At 33.4% G+C, this 25,587-nt stretch overlaps 2 protein-coding genes and 1 long non-coding RNA gene across 6 annotated transcripts; all 3 read left to right on the forward strand.

The window, feature by feature from the left end:
* The first annotated feature begins 450 nt into the window (after positions 1-450).
* Positions 451-2,791, forward strand: LOC116006262. 4 transcript variants are annotated; one of them, XR_004095092.1, is made up of 4 exons: positions 451-704; positions 1,453-1,523; positions 2,009-2,418; positions 2,554-2,791. It is a non-coding gene; the product is annotated as an uncharacterized LOC116006262 (long non-coding RNA). The 4 variants fall into 4 exon arrangements; XR_004095089.1 differs by having other exon boundaries at positions 1,453-2,418; XR_004095091.1 differs by having other exon boundaries at positions 1,453-2,393.
* Positions 2,792-11,807: 9,016 nt separating this feature from the next.
* On the forward strand, positions 11,808-14,525 carry LOC116005488 (receptor-like protein 9DC3). The gene has a single exon (XM_031245694.1). It carries the CDS (start codon positions 11,850-11,852, stop codon positions 14,205-14,207), a length of 2,358 nt encoding a protein of 785 aa, XP_031101554.1. The 5' UTR covers positions 11,808-11,849; the 3' UTR covers positions 14,208-14,525.
* A 1,127-nt stretch (positions 14,526-15,652) lies between these two features.
* Positions 15,653-18,490, forward strand: LOC116005910 (receptor-like protein 33). The gene has a single exon (XM_031246143.1). It carries the CDS (start codon positions 15,653-15,655, stop codon positions 18,488-18,490), a length of 2,838 nt encoding a protein of 945 aa, XP_031102003.1.
* Positions 18,491-25,587: the final 7,097 nt, after the last annotated feature.

The following is a 25,587-nucleotide window of genomic DNA, read 5'->3' on the forward strand; positions in this document are numbered from 1 at the left end:
TCTAAGACTAGACTTCGCTTCCAAAAGCTACACATATTTGATATCTCACACAATGAGTTCACTGGTCCTCTACCAAGACATTATATGGAGAATTTTGAAGCTATGAAGCATCCAAATGATGGTTAAATATTAGAATATTATGATTTGTCAAGAAGCCTAGTCACTACAAGAAAAACACTCTTTAGTGACAAAAAATTAGTGACGGGTAGAAAAACCCTTCACTAAATGTATTATTTGCATAGTTTTTGTGAGGGTTAAAAACTACTCTAGTTAAAGGTTTATGATTTAGTGACGAAATTTTAATTTTAATATGATTTTAAAAGTATACTCTCACTATTGATATGAAAGATGTTCTACTCTCACTATTGATATGTGAATTCACTAAAATCAAACTCCCACCAAAACTTTATTTTTGGGCGCCATCTTTTACACGAAATTTTACAAGCTTACAGCCACACTTATTCCTCATTTACTCCAGTAAGCCCTTTTTGTCTCTCATTCGCTCCGTCTCTCAATCCCTCCGTCTCTCGCGAACCCTAAAATCCTAATCGCGCCGGGTAGCCCTCTCTACCTTGCTCTGTCTCTTGATTTGGATTGGAGGTGATATGAGTTGCAGCCCGCTATCCCTTTCGCCTGTCGCCGCTCAGGTGCTCACAGCCTCGCGAAGTCGCCAGTCGCCGCTGGGTTAGCCACACCCGTGAGTGGTGGGTTATCGTCCTCGTTATTGGGTTCTCATTGAGTGTATTGGGATTTTTTTTATTGTTAGTCCTGATTGAATGTCGATTTTGAAGTCCGCGTTAACTGTCAAGGGTTTTTCTTTATAAAATTTGGTGTTAATTTTGCATTGTGTGTGGTTAATTTTGCATTGTGTGTGGTTGCTTTACTGATTTGCTTTTATGGATTGACGAATCGATAAGTTAATTGTATTATTGGAGTGACTAGGAGTTGAATTGAGCTTATTTTCTATGTGGGTTTTGCTCATTTTCTTGCAGAATTGGGTCATCTTTTTGTTTTAATAAGAAATTGTTCAGCTATGATTCAGCTATATAACTGTAGATTACACTGCTTTAACTCTCTATGTTTTCTGCTTCTATTCCAGAGGAACTGGCCCTGCTAATAAAACATATATAATACAAATTTTATAGCTTGTTTGGCCTTATCTTCTTTTCTTCTTGGTGGCACATTATTTATGTTTTAGTAATTTTTAGAATGAGTGATTGAGACTTGTAGGCTTTGTAGCTGCTAGTAGCCTAGTATGTTTTGTATCAGTATGAAATATGAATATCATGGTTCTTTTCTCTGCCTGTTTTGCCTTGTTTATCATCCTTTTTAACATCTTAATGTTCTTCTGTCTTTATCTGTTATGTTTTTCATATATTATAAGCCTACCATTAGATGTAGTTGCACTTTTCATTTGAATGTTCTTATGTTACACTCTTTTTCCTGTTTCAGTTGAGGTGATGAAACAAAGCTCATGTGTTGTTCACTTAACCAACATTACAGATCAATATGTAGCTTTTGAGGTGAAGTGAATTTCAATTTTTATCAAATTATGTGGGGAAAATGCTAGATGGCTAACTCCTCCGTCCCAAGCCAATTCCGGAATCCTTATATAGAAGGCTAGTAGGATTTCCCAACTTGGGGAGTAAAGAAATATTGTGAACTCACCTATTGTGTCCTACACAACTTGGTACTAAGGCATAATTAGTTTAGAGTAGATAAGGCATAGAACTGAATGATTAAAAATCATAAGGGATACATTGTTATATAAGTTTTCTATAACAAATATATGTGTCCGGGAGTGCATATTATAACATACTATGGCTATGTATTAGTCTGGTGGTTTTCATGCAACTAATGTTCAGGTTCTCATCACACATTGTTTCCTGTTCTATTTATTTGACTGGATATTTTGAAGTAACTCTCTTGACTTGAAGATGGTTGCAATGTGTTTTAAATTAAGAAACCTCACAATTTGCCTTTCTCTGACTATTACTTTGGGTTGTAGACATTGCGAGCAATGCCAGTTATTGATTTGGAACACCAACTCTGTCTTGTTGGGGCTCTGAAGGTAGGAAAATCATCTTTGGTTTGTATACTTTCAACAGGGTAAACTGAGGTATGCACTCCATAGGTCTCTTTGTTGTATGAACACTGTCTAGTACTCCAGTATCCTAACTATTAGAAATGGTCTTTTGCTATGACAGCAAGTGCCTTGTCCTTCAGGTAGACATAAGAGCAACTTGGGATTTTTGGAAATGAACCTTGTACTTGGGATTGCAGGTAGATAAAGCATGTACAATCTTGCTTGGAAGTGCAAGTAGATAAAGCCAATTTCCAATTCCCCCAAGTTGATGAACCTTGTACTTGGGATTTTTGGATAAAATGCAGATGTATTAAAATTTTGTTAGCAATCATGTTAGTTTATTTATTAATCTTTTTTTCCCACATAATCATGTTAATTTGTGTGTAAATATGTTGCATTCCTTCGTGAAGTTTTTATGTTTTCTGTTTTAGCTGTATTAAGTAATTCTGTGGTCATTATGTCTTCAGGTTGTTTTTGCTGAATGTTCAAGATCGTTTGGTCCTTGGAAGTGACATGATAAGGGTTTGAGCGCACCATTGTAATTGCAAGGCTTGAGGCATAATTAGTTCAATTGTAAAAGACTTGAGGCAAAATAACCATTTGATACATTACTATGGCTATTTGTTATAATTAGTTTCTGTCTTTACTTTTTACAAAGTTGTATGAAACATCTCATTTTGGCAGTGATAATGAAATCTTTTAATATATTGATTGAGTTTACTTTAAATATTGTATTGATAAAAATTAATATTGATTAGTGAGAAAAAATGTATTACAAAAATTAATATTTAATGAGAATTAATAATATATATAAAATTAAAAAATAATATTTGACATTAAATTATAATTTTTAGTGACGGGATTTTCCCTCATTATAAGAATATAATGAGAGGAAATTATGCTAGTGAATAGTTGCATTAGTGACGAGATTTTTGGTCATAAAAAGAAAGTTTTAGTGACGGTAAATATACTATCACTATATGCTCATTAATGATGGTATCATATCCCGTCACTATTTACTTTTATCCTCGGAAGAAATAACGACGGGTGGTGACGGTAAATTTCCCGTCATTAAAAGTCTTTTATGATGGTTTTTGATTTTTTAGTGACAGTTTTACCTCTCACTGTTGAACAATTTTCTTGTAGTGAGTGTTGTCAGGAGATGATTTGTCAACAAGCTCGCCAGGGTGGAATGGGGATGATTTGTCAATAAGCCTAGTGTGGAAAGGGAAGGAAGTTCAAGTGGTGCATTATGATATCTGCACAATCTTTGATTTATCCATCAACAACTTCCATGGTGAGGTTCCAAGATCTTTAGGAAACCTTGGTTTCATTCGGTTTCTCAATCTATCTCACAATCAACTTACTGGCAATATTCCGTCATCACTGGGAAATATAACTGATGATCTTGAGGTGCTCGATCTCTCATCAAACAAACTAGTAGGTGAGATTCCAGAACAACTTTCAAGATCGTTGACATTTCTCGCTATATTGAATCTTCTTATAATCATCTTTCTGGTCATATACCTAATGACCCACAATTTAACACATTTAGCAATGATTCCTATTTGGGAAACGTGGCTCTATGGGATTTACACTCACTTTACAATGCCAAGATGGAGGTGAAGGGCAAGCACCAAATGTGAAGGACTCACAAAATTTTTGGATTGGATTTGGTTGGCGAAGTGTTGTTATTGGATACAGTTGTGGCATGCCATTTGGTATTTTCATAGGATATCTCATATTCAAGTATGGAAAACCACGGTGGCTTATAAGGTTAATACTTGGGAATTGATAGTGGGAGTCAGTGGCCGATCCAGCATGGGGCAGTGGGCCCCACTCACCCCATCCCCACCCCATATATAGTCCTTGTATGTATATATGTATATATAGTACAGATTTTGGATATAACTATATGAAAACAGATAAATATAAAAAATTGATCAATTGCATGAGTTAGTAGGGGTTTTGTTTTGCTACGAAATGTCAAGGGTTCGAATCCCCTTCATAACGCTTTTTATTTCAATACATCTCGAAGGCTTTTTTGCTTTTTAATATTTCAATAGATTCTTTAATGCTATATATATATATATATATATATATATATATATATATATATATATATATATTAAAAAATTAATGATGAGATGTGTAATTTATAATGTGTTTTTTATTTGAATTATTTTATCAAATTAATCTTGTTTCATATTTTGTTATGAATATTTTTATAAAGTTATGATGTGTTTTATTTTTCGCTTATATCCAACAATATTTAGGACTATTTCTTTTGTTTTAATGTTTCGCTAGTGTTGCAAAAATCTCATCTTGGGTTGCAATTTTTAATATTTTAGTATTAACTATTAAAGTATTAAATAATTTATAGTTATTAGTCTTAAAAAATAAAAAATTTTAAATAATTTTTTTAAAAAGTAAAAAATAAAAAAATACATAAGCACTGATTAATTGCGGCCTAAGCGTATGAAGAGCGCCTAACAATTTTTTCAACCATGTGTTTCGCCCCCACTAAAAAGAATTTCTGGATCCGCCACTGGTGGGAGTGCAAGACTCGAGAGGATGGTGAGAGATGAAGCAATGCAGCAGTCTTAGTGTGTGGTTTTCTTTGTCTGGTTTTAATTTACAGTTTTTGCTGTCTTCATTTTGATGCCATAGGTGTGTGATTGTTGTAGTGTTTGGTCTGTAATTCTTCTCATTTTGAATGAAATGCAATAAATTATTACTTTGTAGTGGGAGAGTGACTATATTTCTTTAATAGAATAATGTAAGTTTGGTGTAATAAAAAAAACATTTGTGTTCATAAATGGATTGATTGATGGCCTAATTAACAGAAGTGTTGGTGTTCATAAAATCCCTTAATCCCTTATTACTTAAAGTGGTACCTTGGGATTTCACCACTTTGATCCTCGACTCTTCAAAAAAGTCTCTAAATCCATATTAAATTTACATTTTAGGTTAACATTTGTTTAGTTGGGGACTAAATTGAACAAACTTTGGAGTCGATGACCAAAATAGTAGGACTAAATTTGTTGGAGATGTTTGGAGATTTAGATTTATTTGGAGTATACAGAGGACATTAGGAGAATTATACACTTAGCATGTTAAAGGATTGTTTTGCCCCTCCATTTGATGCCCCCTTAACTAACTTGGGACGGAACAAAGGACCAACATTGAAAAGATTTTAATAGTAAGTGTTTAAATTTTTCAAATTAAATTAAAAGAAGAGTACCAATTGTGGAAAATTACTATACTCAGAGGACCAATGCTGTAATTAACTCATTTAGGATTTTAATCTAGCAGTTTTCGAGACTAATGAAAAATTGAAAAATATACAAATAAAAATGGAGAGATTCAATATTGTTTATATTATTCAAACTTTTGTTTTCTTTAGTATAATGGTCAAGTTTATTATATAAGTAAGTATTTATAGTCTTGCAATCTTCTTGTTATAAGAAAATATTATTGAAGGAAAATGAAGAGATAATTCATTGGTTGTATTATTTGGAGATGTCCATGTCTAGTGGATGTATAACTTCTACAAAGTTATGCATGATTTTTCTATTGACTACCAAGTCAAGTGAATAAAACAAGAATAGTAGAAATAGAGTTAATACCACAAATGGTCCTCTGACTATTGGGCTAGTACTCCTTTTAGTCCTCGACTTTCAATTCGACCACAATTGGTCCTCTAACTTTCATTTTTGACCACAAATAGTCTTCCATTAAAATTTCTGTTAAATAGGTGTTAAATCTAGGGGTATTATTGTCAAATTGATATATATAATAGTCATAAAATAAAAATGTTTAGAATTTTTCACCAATTAACAAGCATAATTGAACAATTAATGAATATAAATACGACAATACACCTTATTCTCATAATTATGCATACAAAATGAAGATTTAATATTATAAACACTAAATGTTTTTAATTTAACCAATGGATTAAAATGAAAGAAATTTGTTTCAAAAACCTTGCTTCCATCATTTTCATGGTTGTTCAAACATGACCGATTAATAGTTCTCATTTTTCATTAATCAGTCAAACATTTTGTTCCACCGTTGAATTAATATAATTATTCAAGTATAAATTACGAACATTAATCATAGATTTGTATTTAATTTGTTCATTTATGTGATTTGTCACGTCCATTTTGTTTTTATATTTATTAACTTAATGTTTATTAATATTTGAAATTAATTATGTTATCATATAATTCTCAAAAAGAACTAATCATAATAATATTAATCAATTTGACGATATTAACCCTAGATTTAACACCTATTTAACAGAAATTTTAACAAAGGACTATTTGTGGTCAAAAATGAAAGTCAGAGGACCAATTGTGGTCGAATTGAAAGTCGACGACTAAAAGGAGTACTAGCCCAATAGTCAGAGGACCATTTGTGGTATTAACTCGTAGAAATATCATGGACCACTCGTAATAGTGACAATGCACTCATATAAATAGGCTACTACGTTTATTGAAGGAAAATGAAGAGATAACACATTGCTTGTTGTAAGTGTACAAATGATACACATTTGGACCACATTTAATTGGCTTAATTATTAGTAAAAAACATAGGTTATTTTATTAGGTAGTTTTGTCAGTTCCCTGGGTTAAAGGCAGAGTTCTCTTCGCACAGTCTGGACCAGCGCTAGTGAGCAGTCCAGTGGGCAGTTTTATTCAAACCAGATTTAGTCTTCATGATCCACTCTTTTTGCTCAGATCTATACTTCTAGTTGGGAAGCTTATTTTAAGTGGATTTCAGCTGCAAAAATTGAGGAGAGTTTGGTTAATGGTTTGGCTATAAATAGAGCTCAAACTCATGGGATTAATTACACTCTTAAGTACAAGATTTACACCAAATTGATCACTTTATTATTCCAGAATTTACAAGAGGACTCTATACAGTTACTTACATTACATCACGTGTTCTTATCAGCTTGGTTGCTTATTTGAAGGTTCGGCCGTGTTGGTGAACCTGGATGACTCGCACAGTGTCAGCTTGAAGATGATGAAGGCTTAGCTAGGAGTACTTTTTGTAACCATTAGTGTATGATGGTAGTTGTGTGACTCCTTGTAACCCTTGTGATCATCTAGTGGATTGGGCTGACGTGAAGTGCCCCGCAGACGTAGGAGTGGAGCTCCGAACTGCGTAAACAATTCTGGTGTCTGGTTCCTTTTTATTGCTTTGTTGTTTTATGTTTTTATATATCTGTTTCTAATTGATTAATATTTTCAGATAAATAATTCTTTTAAAATAAAGTAGGAACCTTAAGATAAATTGTACATTCAAGACCCACAATACAATTTCACTTGTATTGATTGGAGATATCCATTCCTTGTCCCGTAGATGAATAACTTCCACAAAGCTTATGTTCTTTCAACTCACGACCAAGTCAAGTGGAAAAAAAAGAAGAAGAAAAGAATAGATATGTCCTAACTATTTATCATCTTGCCAAGTACTATGTGGTTTAATGATATCACTCTTCCTTCTCATAATGAATGTCTTAAATTTGAGTTACATCCCAATTAAGGTTGACACAATTTGTTGAATGGATATTACATATAAATTAGAGTGTACTAAAAAATAACTATTTATCGTCTCCTTTTCTAAGCTATTAAGTACTCATCATCAACTCATTTTTATGTCTGACCCCTAAATATTATTTTTGACACATTTGATGTGCGATACACCTTTCAATTTATCATCACACATTGTCAATCTAATTAATTTCTGCTACCCAACATCAGCGTACGTAACACATTTTTAATTAATTGCCTCATTACTTTTGGAGAGAAAACATATGATTCCAAATTAAAAATGTGATTATATATTTAATTATTTTCTATCAAAGATTTAGTTAAAAAGATAAAAATAAAAATACAAATTATAAATTGTGCACTAAATTAATATGGCAAAAAATAATTTGTGCGATCAAAATCTCCTAACAAATGGGTAATGATACTGACAGTGCCACCTGTATAAATATGCATGGTAAGAATTTTTAAATTTGCAGTTTTATTGTGATAATGAATCGGAGATGTCTATGTCACGACCAATTCAACTGGAAATGTGGAATTAAGGGTGTATTTGGTTCATGAGTTTACACATTAGGAATGAGAATTAAAATCATAGTTAGTGTTTGGTTGATAATTTTTTAAAACACAACTATAAGATTTGATTACCTCTTCAATTAAAAATCTCATTCCATAATTAAAAACAGGTATCATTCCATCTTATTGGTAATCTGATTTTTAAATTTGGATTAGTGCTTTTAATTTTTTTTTTGATTTTTTTTTTGTTTATATTGATGCTTTGGATTTCATTATATTAGGATCATTTGTCTTGATTTTTTTTTTTTTGTATTTTTAAAACTGTTATTCCCATTATAGATCAGAGTCGTACATAACCAAACATCAGTATTAGTAATAATCATTCCAATTCCACCCTTATAATACCAATTTGACACATTTAGTAATGATTCCTATTTAGGAAACATTTCTGTGTGTCGATTCCCTCTAACTTTACAATGCGAAAGCAAAGGAGAAGGGCAAGCACCGGATGAGAAGGATGATTCAGAAGATTTTGGGATGAAATTTGATTGGCAAAGTGTTGTTGTTGGATACTGTTGTGGCTTTATCTTTGGTATTGGCATAGGATATTTCATATTTAAGTATGGAAAACCTCGATGGATTATAAGGTTAGTGCTTGGGAACTGAGAGTGGAGTGGAGATGCAACAATTAAGAATTGAAGGAGCAGGCAGATGAGGAATTTTAGCAACGTTGAAGCAATGTATATATAGTATCTCTGATCTTATTATATGGAAGTGGTTTTCATTGTCTTTTTCTACTGTTTTTTCTGTTGTGTTTGTTGTGGTATTGTTTTGTGATTGTAGTGTTTGGTTTGTAATTCTTATCAATTATCAGTATAAAGTATCTCTTATCAATATTGATATCTTCTAATTAATAAATTAGAAAAGTAATGAATTATGCATATTAGCTATATATTGCTTTGAAAAACAGAGCTATCAAGTTTCAGAGAAGAAGATCAGAAGATGAAAAAAAAAAGAGGAATTTTAGTATATCATCAAATAAGGTCTATACAAGATAAGTTCAAATTTTAGTTTGAAATTCTTCCTAAAGTATTTTTTAAAGTACAATTTAAAAGTATAGAAAAAAAAATAGAAAAATTTCAGAAGATGAAACTATCATATATAATATTTTCTTATTATTATTTTAATTTTATTTCTAACTTAAGATGAAACTATCGTATAACGGTTGGAAATGTTCGATTTGTCGGTAGTAAAGGCTATGTTTGGCAAACCTAGTTGAAAGCTAAAAAGTAGCTGAAAACTGAAAAGCTATAAGATCGAAGCTGAAATCTGAAGAACTGTTATGCTTAAAAGTGTTTGGTAAAATTAATCTTTTGATAAGCTAATAAATGTAAAAAGACTAAAACGGACATCTTCATACAATTTAAATAATTTTAAATTTAAATAGGTTTGTTTATATATTAAAATATAAAATAATGAAATCAATATATTTAAATAAAATATAAATTAAGAACATATATTTGAAAATATATAAAGTAAAAAAATATTTATAATTCATAAGATTAGTTCATAAAAAAAGTAATGTTCAAACATAAATGTCAAACTGAAATTACAACCAAACATAATGAAAAAAAAATGTCAAAAGGGTTTTAATTGAGAGGGGTAAAGGATGTCATTTGTTTAAAATAATAAGGATAAAAATGGAAAAAAGTTAAAAAATTACTAGCTTATTTTTGAAAAGCTACCCCAAGTAGCGTTTCAAAATAAGCTCTTATTTTAAGCTATTAGTTTATTTTGATAACATTACCAAACAGAGCTTATAGTTTATTAGTAGCTTAAAATAAGCTATAAGTTCTTAAATAAGTTCGGCCAAACAGAGCCAAAGTAATCAAAAATTGCCATTTTCTCGTCAGCAACCCCAATTTCGACCAGTATCTTCATTCTCTTTTCACTTCCTTTGGAGACTACAACTTCAAAAACAATTGAGGGAAGAGTCCTTCATTCTCAAATAAGCTATCTTCAACACCTTACTTCATTGTCCCTACATTTCAATTCTTTGACTGGCCAAAGTACAGAAGCAATATTCTCTAATTTGAGTTCTAATATATGTGAAATTTTAATATTTGATATCCGGATCAAACTTGTATTACGATATAACATAACTAAAAATATCTGAAGTAATAATCCATTGAGTTCAATTAAAATCTAAAACTTGGTATATATAAAGTGCAATTTTTATTTTGATAATGTGATTAATGTCTAACTTTAAGCGTAATCAATTAAGTTATGTTTAAATAAGTAATGCCGGTAGAAAAGATAAAAGATGGTGATAACAAAAAAAAAAGATGATAATGAATGTAATTGTAGTAATGAATAAATATGTAAATAGATAATTAATGGTGAGAATGTTGTTATAGTGACATATAGCCAAATTGATTATAAATTGTTTTGTTTTCCATTTAGAAAATAATTTTTAATAGTTTTTCAATTTTCTAGAAAACTGAAAAATTATTTATTGTTTTTAAAATGAAAAATTGTGTCAGTTAACATGTTTTTTGTTTTCTGTTATCTAATTCTCCAGTTTTCCAGAAAACTAGAAAAAACTTTTCAGTTAGTAAACGGCTCTTAGGATTCCAATTGGAATTTGAAGTGGAAAATGAATTGCAAGGAAACTCAAAAGAAATTGAGAGAATATGAAAAGAAGAAAATTGAGAGACATTCTGAACTCCCTAATTCATCATCACATCCCACCACTATAATTAGACAATGACGGGATAACCCTGACCTAGTTGGTTGACAACCACAAGGATTTAAGTTCGACTCATTCAGGGGTCAGATTGTCGCCTATTAGCTTTCTTGCTAGTTTATTTCCTTGTCATTCTTTACCGACTAAGGTCATAAGGCGGACTTCGTTTAGAACGCTCTGATACGAAATGATGACTTGATTATCTGATTCAAACGTTACACTCAGAGTCTTACAATAATACAATTGTTACTAGAGTCCTACATAATAGGCTAACACTGAGCTAGACTAATTCACACCACACATATTTCTAATATGTCTAACGCGCACATTCAAATAGTGGCTATGAACTTTCCTGTAAATGAAAGATAGTCATTTTTACAATGTAAATATGTTAGTTGACTCATTCTTATAGATACAACATCAACAGTCATCATCTTATTCACACATGCAGTACTTCTTCTGGTTTATTTCCTTGTCATTCTTTACGGACTAAGGTCATAAGGCGGACTTCATTTAGAACGCCCGCATATTCAAATAGTGGTTGTGAATTTTATGTAAATGAAATATAGTGATTTTTACAATGTAAATATGTTAGTTGACTCATTCTTATAGGTACAACATCAACAGTCACCTTATTCTTCTGTTCACATTTGCCTTAATTAATTTTGTTTCCATTCTTTGACTTTTATAGCTAGCTTTGGGATGTTTTCGCCTATTCATTTTGGAATTTAATGGTTATTTCAAGATATGAATTTCGACGAAGCTTCGTGACATGGACATTATATTGACATGTGATGAGACAACGACTCCCAGCTGCTATACTTGAATTTAGAGAAGAATTTTCTGTAATGACTCTCTAGTAATACTGCCACTGCCACTTATATAATTATTGACAACAACAACAAAGCTAGAAATTCAATAAACGTAGTGATTAGATTTGATGGCCATTTCTCAAATAATATTGCTATGTTTTGTTATTCATATTCTTCTTCTCTTTTCACTTTCTTTGGAGACTTCAACATCACAAAGAAGAGAGGGAAGAGCTCTTGTGAAGTGGAAGAACACCTTAGGATCCGATTCTGATGATGTTCTTCGTTCATGGTCCATTGCTAATCTCGACAACATTTGCACGAATTGGACTGGCATCGGTTGCAACTATGATGGAGCAGTTTACAAGATAGAATTGGATAGTTTTGGCCTCTCAGGTACACTTGAAAGCCTTGATTTCAATTGCTTTCCAAATCTTACCCATTTTAACCTCCACGATAACAGCTTCAGTGGATCAATTCCAAATGCTATTGTTAATCTTACCCATCTTGTTTTCTTGGACCTCGGAGAAAACTATCTGGTTGGTACTATTCCCATCCAAATAAGCCACCTTCACCACCTCACTTCCCTCTACTTAAATGGCAATTATTTCACAGGCCCAATCCTGGAATCACTATTTTCCAATCACACCAATTTCAAAAGTGAAGCTAACCTTTCCCAGCTAGTTTTCTTGGATCTGAGTTGGAACCTTTTTGAAGGTTTTATACCAGCAGGGATTGGAAGATTAACAAAGCTCCAGTTGTTGAACCTTGGAGTTAATTATTTTGATGGTATTATTCCCTCCCAAATAAGCCAACTTCACCACTTGACTTCCCTCTCCTTAGATAAAAATTCTTTCATCGAAGGCCGATTTCCAGAAGAACTATTCTCCAACATGACCAAGCTTCAAACCTTCAGTTGTGGGTGGAATCTATTCCATGGACCATTTCCAACAAGTTTGATCAAGCTATCCAAGCTTACACTTCTTGACCTAAGTGAAAACTATTTCTATGGTTCAATCCCTCCCACAATTGGAAATCTAACCTTACTTGAAGCCTTTTCTGTGTTAGGCACTCTATTGCATGGGAATATTCCTACAACGCTTTGCACTCTTCACTCCCTCGAGGGGCTTGATTTATCTGAAAGTTCTTTCAGTGGTGTAATTCCTCAATGTCTGGAAAATTTGACCTTACTAAGATACCTTTATCTGGATTTCAACATGTTACATGGAAATATTCCAGAAACCTTATGCAATCTTCAAAACTCTCTTGAATTACTATTTTTATCCAACAACAGTTTGGGAGGTGCTATTCCACAATGCTTGGGAGAAATGAAATTTTTGTCAACTTTAGATGTTTCTAAAAACCATCTTAGTGGCATGATAACTCCACCAACCCTTAACTTGTGCGGTTTGAGTTCCCTGAGAATTCTTGATCTATCAGATAACAATTTACACGGCCCGCTACCTTTATGTTTAGAGAACTTTAGCAAGCAACTTATATTTATAAATTTAGCTAGAAATCAATTTCAGGGAACTATTCCAGGAGCATGTACAAAGAGAACCAACTTGTCCTATTTCAATTTGAATGGCAATCATTTGGAAGGCATATTTCCCCTAGGCTTGGTAAATTGTACCTCTCTCCAAGTTTTGGATCTTGGAAACAACAATTTAAGTGATTCATTCCCTCATTGGTTAGATACACTTTCTGATTTACGTGTTCTTGTGCTGAGATCTAATCAACTTTTTGGTGAAATATATCCTTCCAACACTACATTTCCATTCCCAAAGTTGCATATATTTGATATCTCACACAATAAATTCACTGGTCCTTTGCCAAGACATTATGTGGAGAACCTAGGTGCCATGCAACATGGGAATGACAGTGAAATATTGGATTACTATGACCGTTCAATAAGCTTAGTGTGGAAAGGGGAAGAGCGCCAGGTGTTGCATTATAATATTTCCACACACCTTGATTTATCCAACAACTTCTTCCACGGTGAGATTCCAAAATCATTAGGAAGGCTTCATCTTATCAGGTTTCTCAATCTATCACACAACCAGCTTACAGGTGATATTCCATCGTCACTGGGTAATTTGACCATTCTTGAGGTTTTAGATCTGTCATCGAACCAGCTAGTGGGTGAGATTCCTAGACAGCTTTCAGAGTCATTGACATTTCTTGCTGTACTCAATCTTTCTTATAATTATCTTTCTGGTCCTATACCTCGTGGCACACAATTTGACACATTTAGCAACAATTCCTATTTGGGAAATATAGCTTTGTGTGGTTTCCCCCTAACTTTACAATGCAAAAACAAAGGTGAAGGGCAAGTGCCGAATGCGGAGGATTCACAGCATTTTGGGATTGGCTGGCGAAGTGTTGTTGTTGGATACTTTTGTGGAATACCCTTTGGTATTGTTATAGGACATCTCATATTTAAGTATGGAAAACCTCGAAGGCTTGTAAAGTTAATACTTGGAGACTGAATGTGGAAGTACAATAATCAAGAAAGATCAGTTAGTAGCTGCGAGCTTCATCCAGAGCACACTGATCATGGTTGCAGACTTTCTTGTATATTAAAAGAAGGATTATAATTTAGCAATATAGTTTCTCTTATTTTATGGTTGTAGTTTTTGTTGTGTTTAACTACTGTACTGTTGTCAGTAGTACTCAAAAAAAAAAAAAAAACTACTGTACTGTTGTCATATTGTTGTGTGATTGTAGTGCGTGTACTATGGTGTTTGGTTTGTAATTCTTGTCAATTTGCTTTAACTCTTATGCGTAAAGAAGCATATAAAAGTTACGTTGTTATAGTATAGATTTCTTTAGTTCAATGTTATAACTTGGGAAAAAAACAATGAAACAATAAGTTTGAAAATCAAGAATGCACCAAATCATAAGTGAACACCACTCAAAATTATGCCTCAAAATTAATTACCACTTTCAATCTCATTTTAGTTAATCTTTCCAAAAAAATTGCATGAACTAAATTAACCACTTTTAGAGACTATAATAACCATACAAAATTTAAATTTTATTTTTTATGATATGAAAATAAATAGTTGACCAAATATATGGAATTCAATATTATTATATTATACATTTTAACATCTTTTCATTTCTTCTAAAATTTTATTTAAATCATAATAATATAATTTATTCCGTACATCGCAAGGGTAAAATACTACTTTTACAATTATAGAGAGACTAATATAGTACTTAAACCAAATCCAATTAATAAACATATATCAAGCTTAGCTTAGAGGTTTTGGAAATTGGGTATAGTGCTCAGTTCACATTACGTAATAGGGAAAATTGTAATTTATGTCTTTCACAAATATGTCAATTATGAATGCTACTATTAAATTATTAGTGGTGTAAATGTTGCCACTCAATTTTCAAAACGTGACATATATTGTCTCTCTCTTAATAGGAAGAAGGAGAGACATTGTTGTTGGCAGAATTAAGGAGAACAAATAAAGAAAGAAAAATGGAAAAAAAAAAAACGTGATCTTCGAGTAGGGAAAACGTACAGCAAATAATCACATGCATTTACACTACTAATAATTCATGGGAGGGCAATAATATATGTCAGGTTTTGAAAATTGAAAGGCAATATTTACACCACTTGCCATATTTTATGACAGATTTATTAAATCCCACAACATATACTGCTTGTATTTCATGTATAGTGGCCTGCAAGATTGTGTCTTTTAGTGTTTGTTGGGAAATTAAATTAGCTAGCCAAGTGTTGAAGTGTTCAAGGCAGGCCTGAATTCGTCTTAATCTCACTGTTTTTCTAGCACCATCAATGATGTCTATCTAGTGATCACCCACTCTCACTTCTATATATAAATTGAATATTGAAACCCCACCTCATACAACAACAACATCTAACAAGCTAAGAAGCTAGAAAGTAAGAAAGATAGGGATGTCCTCTTCTTGGATAATCTTTTTTGTTATTCAAATTCTTGTTCTCTTTTCTCTCTCCTGGGAGACGGCAACTTCAAAAACAATTGAAGGAAGAGCTCTTGTGAAGTGGAAGAACACCTTATCCAATAATACTCATGATGTTCTTCGTTCATGGTCAATTGCAAACCTTGACAACATTTGCTGGAATTGGACAGGCATCAACTGCACCAATGCTGGAGCTGTGAATGAGATAAACCTGGAAAGTTGTAACCTCTCAGGTACACTTGAAAGCTTTGATTTCACTTCATTTTCAAACCTCACCCTTTTGAGCCTCCAAAACAACAACTTTGTAGGTTCAATTCCATATGCTATTGCTAATCTCTCCCAATTAGTTTACTTGGACCTTAGTTGGAACTCTTTTGAAAATTTTATACCAACAGAGATTGGAAGATTAACAAAGCTCAAATTCTTAAGCCTTGGAGGAAACAAACTCAATGGTACTATTCCATCCCAAATAAGCCACCTTCATCACCTTCTTTCCCTCTACCTATATTCAAATTTTTTGACTGGCCAAATTCCAGAAGTAATATTCTACAATTTGACCAGGCTTAAAAATTTCAATTGTGAGAGAAATCTATTCCAAGGACCATTTCCACCAAATTTGATCAATCTATCCCAGCTTGAAGCCCTTAACCTAGCTGAAAACATTTTCTTTGGTCCAATACCTGCTACAATTGGAAATCTAAGTTCACTAAGGCTTATTTCTTTCCGCGGCAACATGTTGAATGGAACTATTCCTGAAACACTATGCAATCTTCAGTCTCTTGAATATCTGCATTTATCTAATAATAAGTTGGGTGGTCTAGTTCTGCATTGCCTAGGAAATATAACCTCATTAAGATTTCTTTCTCTCAGTTTCAACAACCTGCAAGGAAATATTCCTCAAACATTGTGCAAACTTCACTTACTTGAAGTTTTCTACTTATCTGACAATAGTTTGGATGGTGTAATTCCACAATGCTTAGGAAATGAGACCTCAATGAGATATCTTTCCCTTGGTTACAACATCTTGCGAGGAAATATTCCTCAAACACTATGCAATTTTCACTCCCTTGAACTTCTCAACCTTAATAAAAATAGTTTGTCAGGTATGATTCCCCCATGCTTGGAAAATGCAACCTCCCTAAGATATCTTTCTCTTGATTCCAACATCCTGGGAGGAAGTATTCCTCAAACATTGTGCAATATTTACTCCCTTGAAATTCTCTCCACATATAATAATAGTTTGAGAGGTCTTATTCCTCCCTGCATAGGAAATGTAACCTCCATAAGATATCTTTCCCTTAGCCATAACAAGCTACAAGGACATATTCCAAGAACACTATGCAATCTTTATTCTCTTGAAGGTCTCTCATTATCTTACAATAGTTTGAAAGGTCATATTCTACAATGTTTAGGAAATGTAACCTCACTAGAATATCTTTCTCTTCGGTCCAACAGGTTGCAAGGAAATATTCCTAGTGGACTATGCAATCTTGAGTCCCTTGAAGTGTTGATTTTATCCAACAACTATTTGGGTGGTACAATTCCACAATGCATAGGAAAACTAAAAATTTTGAGAACTTTACTAGTTTCTAAGAACTTGCTTTGTGGAACAATACCTCAAACTCCAACAGTTCAAAATGGCACAGGATTGTGCAGTTTGAGTTTCCTAAAATTTCTAGATCTATCCAATAACAATTTGCATGGTCCACTACCTTTGTGTCTGGGGAACTTCAGTAGGGAACTTGAGGTTATAAATTTAGCTAAAAATCAGCTACATGGAACTATTCCAGAAGTATGCACACAGGGCAACAACTTGTTGTATTTCAATTTGAATGACAATCACTTGGAAGGGACATTGCCACAAGGCTTGGAAAATTGCAGCTTTCTTGAAGTTCTAGATTTTGGAAACAACAGGATAGGTGATACATTTCCTCACTGGTCTGATGTTCTTCCCAATTTGCGCGTTCTTGTGCTGAGATCTAATAAATTCTATGGTAGAATATACTCTTCTAAAACTAGACTTCCCTTCCGAAAGCTACACATATTTGATATCTCACACAATGAGTTCACTGGTCCTCTACCAAGACATTATATGGAGAATTTTGAAGCAATGAAGCATCCAAATGATGGTGAAATACTAAAATATTATGATTTGTCAAGAAGCCTAGTGTTGAAAGGAGATGATTTGTCAACAAGCTCGCCAGGGTGGAATGGGGATGATTTGTCAATAAGCCTAGTGTGGAAAGGGAAGGAAGTTCAAGTGGTGCATTATGATATATGCACAATCTTTGATATATCCAACAACAACTTCCATGGTGAGGTTCCAAGATCTTTAGGAAACCTTCGTTTCATTCGGTTTCTCAATCTATCTCACAATCAACTTACTGGCAATATTCCGTCATCACTGGGAAATATAACTGATCTTGAGGTACTCGATCTGTCATCAAACAAACTAGTAGGTGAGATTCCAGAACAACTTTCAAGATCGTTGACATTTCTCGCTGTACTGAATCTTTCTTATAATCATCTTTCTGGTCATATACCTAATGGCCCACAGTTTAACACATTTAGCAATGATTCTTATTTGGGAAACGTGGCTCTATGTGGATTTCCACTCACTTTACAGTGCCAAGATGGAGGTGAAGGGCAAGCACCAAATGTGAAGGACTCACAAAATTTTTGGATTGGATTTGGTTGGCAAAGTGTTGTTGTTGGATATAGCTGTGGCATACCATTTGGTATTTTGATAGGATATCTGATATTCAAGTATGGAAAACCACGGTGGCTTATAAGGTTAATACTTGGGAATTGATAGTGGGAGTGCAAGACTCAAGAGGATAGTGAGAGTCTGAGAGATGAAGCAATGCAGCAGTCTTAGTGTGTGGTTTTCTTTGTCTGTTTTTACAGTTTTTGCTGTCTTCATTTTCATGCCATAGGTGTGTGATTGTTGTAGTGTTTGGTTTGTAATTCTTCTCATTTTGAATGAAATGCAATAAATTATTACTTTGTAGTGGGAGAGTGACTATATTTCTTTAATAGAATAATTTAATGTAAGTTTGGTGTAATAAAAAAAACATTTGTGTTCATAAATGGATTGATTGATGGCCTAATTGACAGTAGTGTTGTGTTCATAAAATCCCTTAATCCCTTATTACCTAAAGTGGTACATTGACTATTAGGATTTCACCACTTTGATCTTGGACTATTAGAATTTCACCACTTTGATCATTGATTCTCCAAAAAAGTCGCCAAATTCAAATCAAATTTACATTTTAGGTTAACATTTGAAATTCGAACACAAAATTTTTGAAAACAAATGTTGAGATTTTTTTATTATCTAATATTTTAAATCTTGATATTAACAAATATTAATACACGCTTACAGAAAGTCTAATTGTTGTGATCTAAATTATCAATTAAGCTATTGGATTGTAATTTTTATTGAAAAATCTCACGCTATTTCATTCACATCCCATCTCATCGGTGGTTGTGGTTGCAATTTGGTGCACCCTTAGTTGACGCCTAGAGGTTTGGTTCATTGCAGCATGCTCAAAGTTTGTTCATGGTAGCAAATGGAATTAGTTTTAGTATGGGGATATGGCAAATCTAGTTTGGGAAGTTAGAAGGGGCTCTGGGAAGAGTGCGAAGGGACGTTACAGATGTGTATCTAGGTGGCTTCCATTACAAAGATAATTTATTGTTGAGTTACAAATATATTTATTATGGTTTCAAATTAAGTTGAGAACGGAGTTATAAAGATATTGAAATGTAGATTGGTTTGTAAATAATTGTGAAGATCACGCTATGAACAAGTTTCAGGAACCCCACTTTTGTATTATCAAATCAATTAGCGAATTGTTTTAGATGAATTTAAGATGTATATTAATACATGATAATAGAAAAGATAACTTTTGAACTAATAGAATGGACTTGAGAGTGAACAAATTGTGTAAGTGTGGTATGATTGTACGATTATGATTTTTTAAGCTTAATTTAATTTTCTCCTTAGTAACCGAAACAAAAATATAATAATTAGAAACTTTTTATTAATTAATCTACTCTTTTAATACTCCGTATATATTTAATCTAATAATCACCCTTTGTCAATTTAATTAATAACGTATCTAATAAAAATGTTTAGAAAATTAGATAGATAATAATTAAATAATAAATATGTTTAGGAAAGTGGATATATTTTGTTAATTATAAATAAAGAATTTCTTAATAAAATACTAATTCTTAAATATTTTGTAAAAAAGGACCCGATTAATATTGACCTTTTTTTAAAATGATGTAGCATCTTCTCTTTCACCGCCGGTGTATAGCATCTATACATCGGCGGGTGTATCAAATATTAATCCATAAGCCAAGCACCTTCTGCTCAGATGGTATGTAGTGATTCTCTTATATGAGAGGTCATGAGATCAAGCCTCAGTGGAGGCGAATTGACTATTCGTGCTTCAATAGGATAGGTTGAGAAAGTATAGATGAACAAATACTACAATGTAATGAGTCAGTTGTATTCAAAAAAAAAAAATCCATAATATTTTAGGGGTTTTTGGTTTGATGGAAAATCTTTTCCATATGGAAAAGGTTTTCCTAAAAGTGGAGGAAAATGATAAATTTTATGTTGTTTGGTTGGATGGAAAATATTTTACATTGGAATTCTACTTGCTTCTTGTTATACGCACAAGGGGTCATCGCCTCCACTGAGGCTTGATTTCATAACCTCCCATAAAATTTAAATTTCATTTTCTTCAAATATTTTCCAGCAAACCAAACGCACTGTTAGTTCTTGTTTTCAAAAAAATATTATGTAAGTTAGAATTATTAGTTTTGCAATCTTTTTTTTTTTTTTTTTTTTTTTTGAAAGATGTTTAGCAATCTTCTTGTGATAAAGAAAACATTATAGAATGAAAATGAAAAGAAAATACATTGTCTACATTCATTGAAGATGTCCATGTCCGGTGGGTGAATAACTTCTACAAAGCATATGGTTTTTCCATTCACGATAATTTAATTTGTTGGATTCTGTCTCTGTTTTCTTGGATTCTAGATGAGAAAAATAAATGAAATTTATAAACTAGAAGCTGTATTGCTCTTGATTAAAGAAATTAAAGAAATAAAATTTAGGGAAAATTCTTTACATATATTTTGTAGGAAATAATTCTCGAAAAATCCAAGAAAATGGACGAAATAGGAAATTCACAAAAACAAAATAAATAAGTTCAGGAATTTAAACCTACAACAAATGTTAGATAAACCTGGAATAACTAGGGACGGAGATGAACGAACTTTATTTGGGGTAGTTGTAAGCACGAGTCGAGTTGCCTCTGTCCTTAAAACGTTATTTACCGTCTCTCGGGGTGCTGGATTGTTGTGGCTAGATTTCTCAGGATAAAACGTACGACGATCTCTGCGTTTGAGCACACAAACTTGAGACCCGGCGAACGAGAACGTGGAATGAACACAGGTGGCTTGAAGGAAGGAGAGCAGACGTACGACGATCTCTGCGTTTGAGCACACAAATTTGAGACCCGGCGAACGAGAACGATCTCTGCGTTTGAGCACACAAATTTGAGACCCGGCGAACGAGAACGTGGAATGAACACAGGTGGCTTGAAGGAAGGAGAGCAGAGTTTCGAGGCTTGAAGGAAGGAGAGCAGACGTACGACGATCTCTGCGTTTAAGCACACAAATTTGAGACCCGGCGAACGAGAACGATCTCTGCGTTTGAGCACACAAATTTGAGACTCGGCGAACGAGAACGTGGAATGAACACAGGTGACTTGAAGGAAGGTATGAACAACACAGGTGACTTGAAGGAAGGTTTGCTGCTCACCTAGAGAGCAGAGTTTAAGGAAGGAAGGTATGAACAACACAGGTGACTTGAAGGAAGGTTTGCTAGGTATGAACAACACAGGTGACTTGAAGGAAGGTTTGCTGCTCACCTAGAGAGCAGAGCAAGTCAGAGTGATTTGGTCTGTCTGCTGCTCACCTAGAAATAGGGAGCAAGGTGATTTTTGGTTTGGTCTGCTGCTCACCTAGAAATACACAAACACCAAACACATATTTACTTCTCGCTGCAGGTCACTACCATAATGCCAAAGGTCATTGGTTGCCGAGGCATAGGCCCGAAAAAATGTGGGATTTGCACGAGAGAGATCATCTATGCTATACAAGTTAAAGAGTTATAAAAGACCCTTGTATATATAATGGGTGTAATCTTCTTCCCACACCAATGTGGGACAAATGCTTTCCTTAAAACTTTTCCCACACAAATTTCATCTCAATGGGTCACTTTGAGAACCCATTTTCTCATTTATGCATTATCCATTTTGAGAGTATAATATATTGATTTCTTCGTCTCACTACGAAGAATCTGAATCCACTTTGACCCGACCCAAATGTGATGTGGACCCTACATATATTTATACCACAAAATGACCACTTAAAATGTCATTTATGCCATTTTCCCAACAAATTTCATATATACTCCTGAATTCATCATCTCAGAACCCAATTAGTTAACATATATCAAGCTTAGCTTAGAGGTTTTGGAAATTGGGTATAGTGCTCAGATGATCACATTACATAATAAGGAAAATTGTAATTTATGCCCTTCGTATGCCAATTATCAATGTCACTCTTGAATTATTAGTGGTGTATATATTGTCCCTCTCCTAATAGGAAGAAAGAGAAACATTGTTGTTGCCAGAAAGAAAAATGGAAAAAAAAACGTGATTTTTGAATAGGGAAAACTGAAAATAATCATATTTACACTACTAATAATTCATGTGAAGAGCAATATATGTCACGTTTTGAAAATTGAATAGCAACATTTACAACACTTGCCATAGCAGATTTATTTAAGATCCCACAATATATACTGCTTGTATTTCATGTATAGTGGCCTGCAAGATTGTGTATTTTAGTGTTTGTTGGGAAATTAAGTGTTGAAGTGGTAAAGGCAGGCCTGAGTTCGTCTTAAATCTCACTGTTTTTCTAGCACCATCAATAATGATGACTATCTAGTGATCACCCACTCTCACTTGTATAAATTGAATATTGAAACCCCACCTCATACAACAACATACAATATCTAACAAGCTAAGAAGCTAGAAAGTACGAAAGATAGTGATGCCCTCTTCTTCGATAATCTTTTTTGTTATTCGTATTCTTGTTCTTTTTCTCTTTCTTGGGAGACGGCAACTTCAAAAACAATTGAAGGAAGAGCTCTTGTGATGTGGAAGAACATTTAATTTGCTGGAATTGGACAGGCATCAACTGCACTAATGCTGGAGCAGTTAACAAGATAAACCTGGAAAGTTATAACCTCTCAGGTACACTTGAAAACTTTGATTTCACTTCATTTCCGAACCTCACCCTTTTGAGCCCCCATAACAACTTTGTAGGTTCAATTCCATCTACTATTGCTAACCTCTCCCAGTTAATTTTTTTGGACCTTAGTTAGAACTCTTTTGAAAATTTTATATCAACAGAGATTGGAAGATTAACAAAGCTCGCATCCTTTGAGCCTTGCAGGAAAAAAAACTCAATGGTACTATTCCATCCCAAATAAGCCACCTTCACCACCTTCTTTCCCTCTACCTATATTCAAATTTTTTGACTGGCCAAATTCCAGATCAGAAGCAATATTCTCCAATTTGACTAGGCTTAAATATTTCAATTGTGAGAGAAACCTATTCTAAGGACCATTTCCCCCAAATTTGATCAATATATCCCAACTCGAAGTCCTTAACCTAGATGAAAACCTTTTCTTTGGTTCAATACCTGCTACAATTGGAAAACTAAGTTCACTAAGGTTGCATGGAACTATTCCTGAAACACTATGCAATCTTTACTTTCTTGAAGATCTCTATTTAAATGACAATAAGTTGGGTGGTCTAGTTCCGCATTGCCTAGGAAATATAACCTCATTAAGATTTCTTTATCTCATCAATTTCAACAACTTGCAAGGAAATATTCCTCAAACACTATGCAATTTTCACTACTTATCTGAAAATAGTTTGGATGGTGTAGTTCTACAACTTCCTTGAAGTTCTCTACTTATCTGAAAATAGTTTGGATGGTGTAATTCCACAATGCTTAGGAAATCAGACCTCAATGCTATATCTTTCCCTTCGTTCCAACATCTTGCGAGTAAATATTCCTTAAACACTGTGCAATTTTCACTCCCTTGAACTTCTCAAGGGTTCAAATTGGAGATTTAAAAAAAACACAGTTACATTATTATAATTTTGTGTAAGTTAATTTTTTTTGCGTTTCAATGCACATTGTTATGTCATACAGTGCACATTGTTCCTTCTTTCAGTGTACAATATTATGTCATACAATGCACATTGTTCATTCTTTTAGTGCATATTGTTATGCCATACAGAGCACATTGTTACGACTTTTAGAGCAGAATGTTGTGCCTTCGTTGTGAATATTGTTTGTCTTAGAGTGCACATTGTTCCTTCTTCCAGAGCACATTGTTGTGCATTCTAGAGCATTTTTTTTTTAAATTGTAGATGACATACTTTTTTTAAAAGATTAATTAATCTTGATTACTAATTACTAATTTGAGTTAAATATTGTTTGTTTGTTTATTATTTATGTTCGTTTATGATTTGTGTTGGAGATCTTATATTAAATTTAATTTTTTCAATAATTGTTTCACATTTTTGTGCCTCCCGTGCGCATTTTTTGCGTCATAGTGCACACTATCCTTTATTCCAGAGCACATTGTTATGTCTTACAGTGCACATTGTTGAAGTTCATAGGTGGCGAATTTTTTTATTTATTTAGGGCTAAGATTCTTTCTCATTTTTCACATGCGGTTTTCTTCTCACCCGAACCTCTTCATATATACATATACATACATATATATATACATATACATACATACATACACACACACACACACACACACACACACACACACACACACACACACACACATATATATATATATATAGAGAGAGAGAGAGATTTCAGATTAAATGAGGACCCATCCTTAGGTGAGGATTTGATTTCCTAAGATGACTTAGATTATTTTTTTTTGTTAAAGTAGGATAGTAGTGTCTTTTTCTATTTCTTTAAATGTGAACACATGGTAATCCTTTGCAAATTCCAGTGTGGCCAGACCTTAACGTGCTGCCGGTGTGGTGTCACTATTAGGTATGCAAAAGTGCATAGTACAAATAGTGTTAAAAAACGTACAACAATGAAATGTAACACATAATGCACCACAAAGCCAAAAAAATGCATCATACCTCACCACACCTAATTGTGCGTTTCTAATGACTGTGTAGAGCATTTGTATGTACCTAATGGTGCATTTTGTGGTGATGCGTACCTAATGGCCCATTTTGTGGTGCATTGATGCATTTCTTTGTTGTGCGTTTCCTAAGACTATTAGTGCGTTTTTGCATACCTAATGATGTAGTCGCACCGGTCGCATGTTAAGGCCTAACCACATTTGATCTGACACACACACACACACACACATATAGATTCCTGTGCGGTTGGCATTTCAGGTGCGGTTGTTCGGTTGTTTAGGTGCGTAGATTTCATTCGTAAAGTGCGTGGTTTGTGTGCTTAATATAAGGTGCGTCATTGTTGAAACTTAAGGTGCGTTAACCTAAAGCTTTTGGTGCGTGATTTTCCTTCTTAAGGTGCGTCAGTGTTGAAACTTAAGGTGCCCAATTTTAAAACTTTAGGTGCGTGGTTTGTGTGTCTTAAGGTGCTTTGTTTGTGTGCTTAAGTTACGTCGTTTGTGTACTGAAGGTATACTATTTAAAAACTTTAGGTGCGTGAATATATATATATATATATATATATATATATATATATATATATATATATATATATATATATATATATATATATATATATATATATATA

This window comes from Ipomoea triloba, chromosome 15 (genome assembly GCF_003576645.1).
Source record: "Ipomoea triloba cultivar NCNSP0323 chromosome 15, ASM357664v1".
Lineage (NCBI taxonomy): Eukaryota > Viridiplantae > Streptophyta > Magnoliopsida > Solanales > Convolvulaceae > Ipomoea > Ipomoea triloba.

Bases quoted from the DNA above. Each gene is read 5' to 3' on its own strand.
- LOC116005488 (XM_031245694.1), top strand. From the start codon at position 11,850: ATGGCCATTTCTCAAATAATATTGCTATGTTTTGTTATTCATATTCTT.
- LOC116005910 (XM_031246143.1), top strand. From the start codon at position 15,653: ATGTCCTCTTCTTGGATAATCTTTTTTGTTATTCAAATTCTTGTTCTC.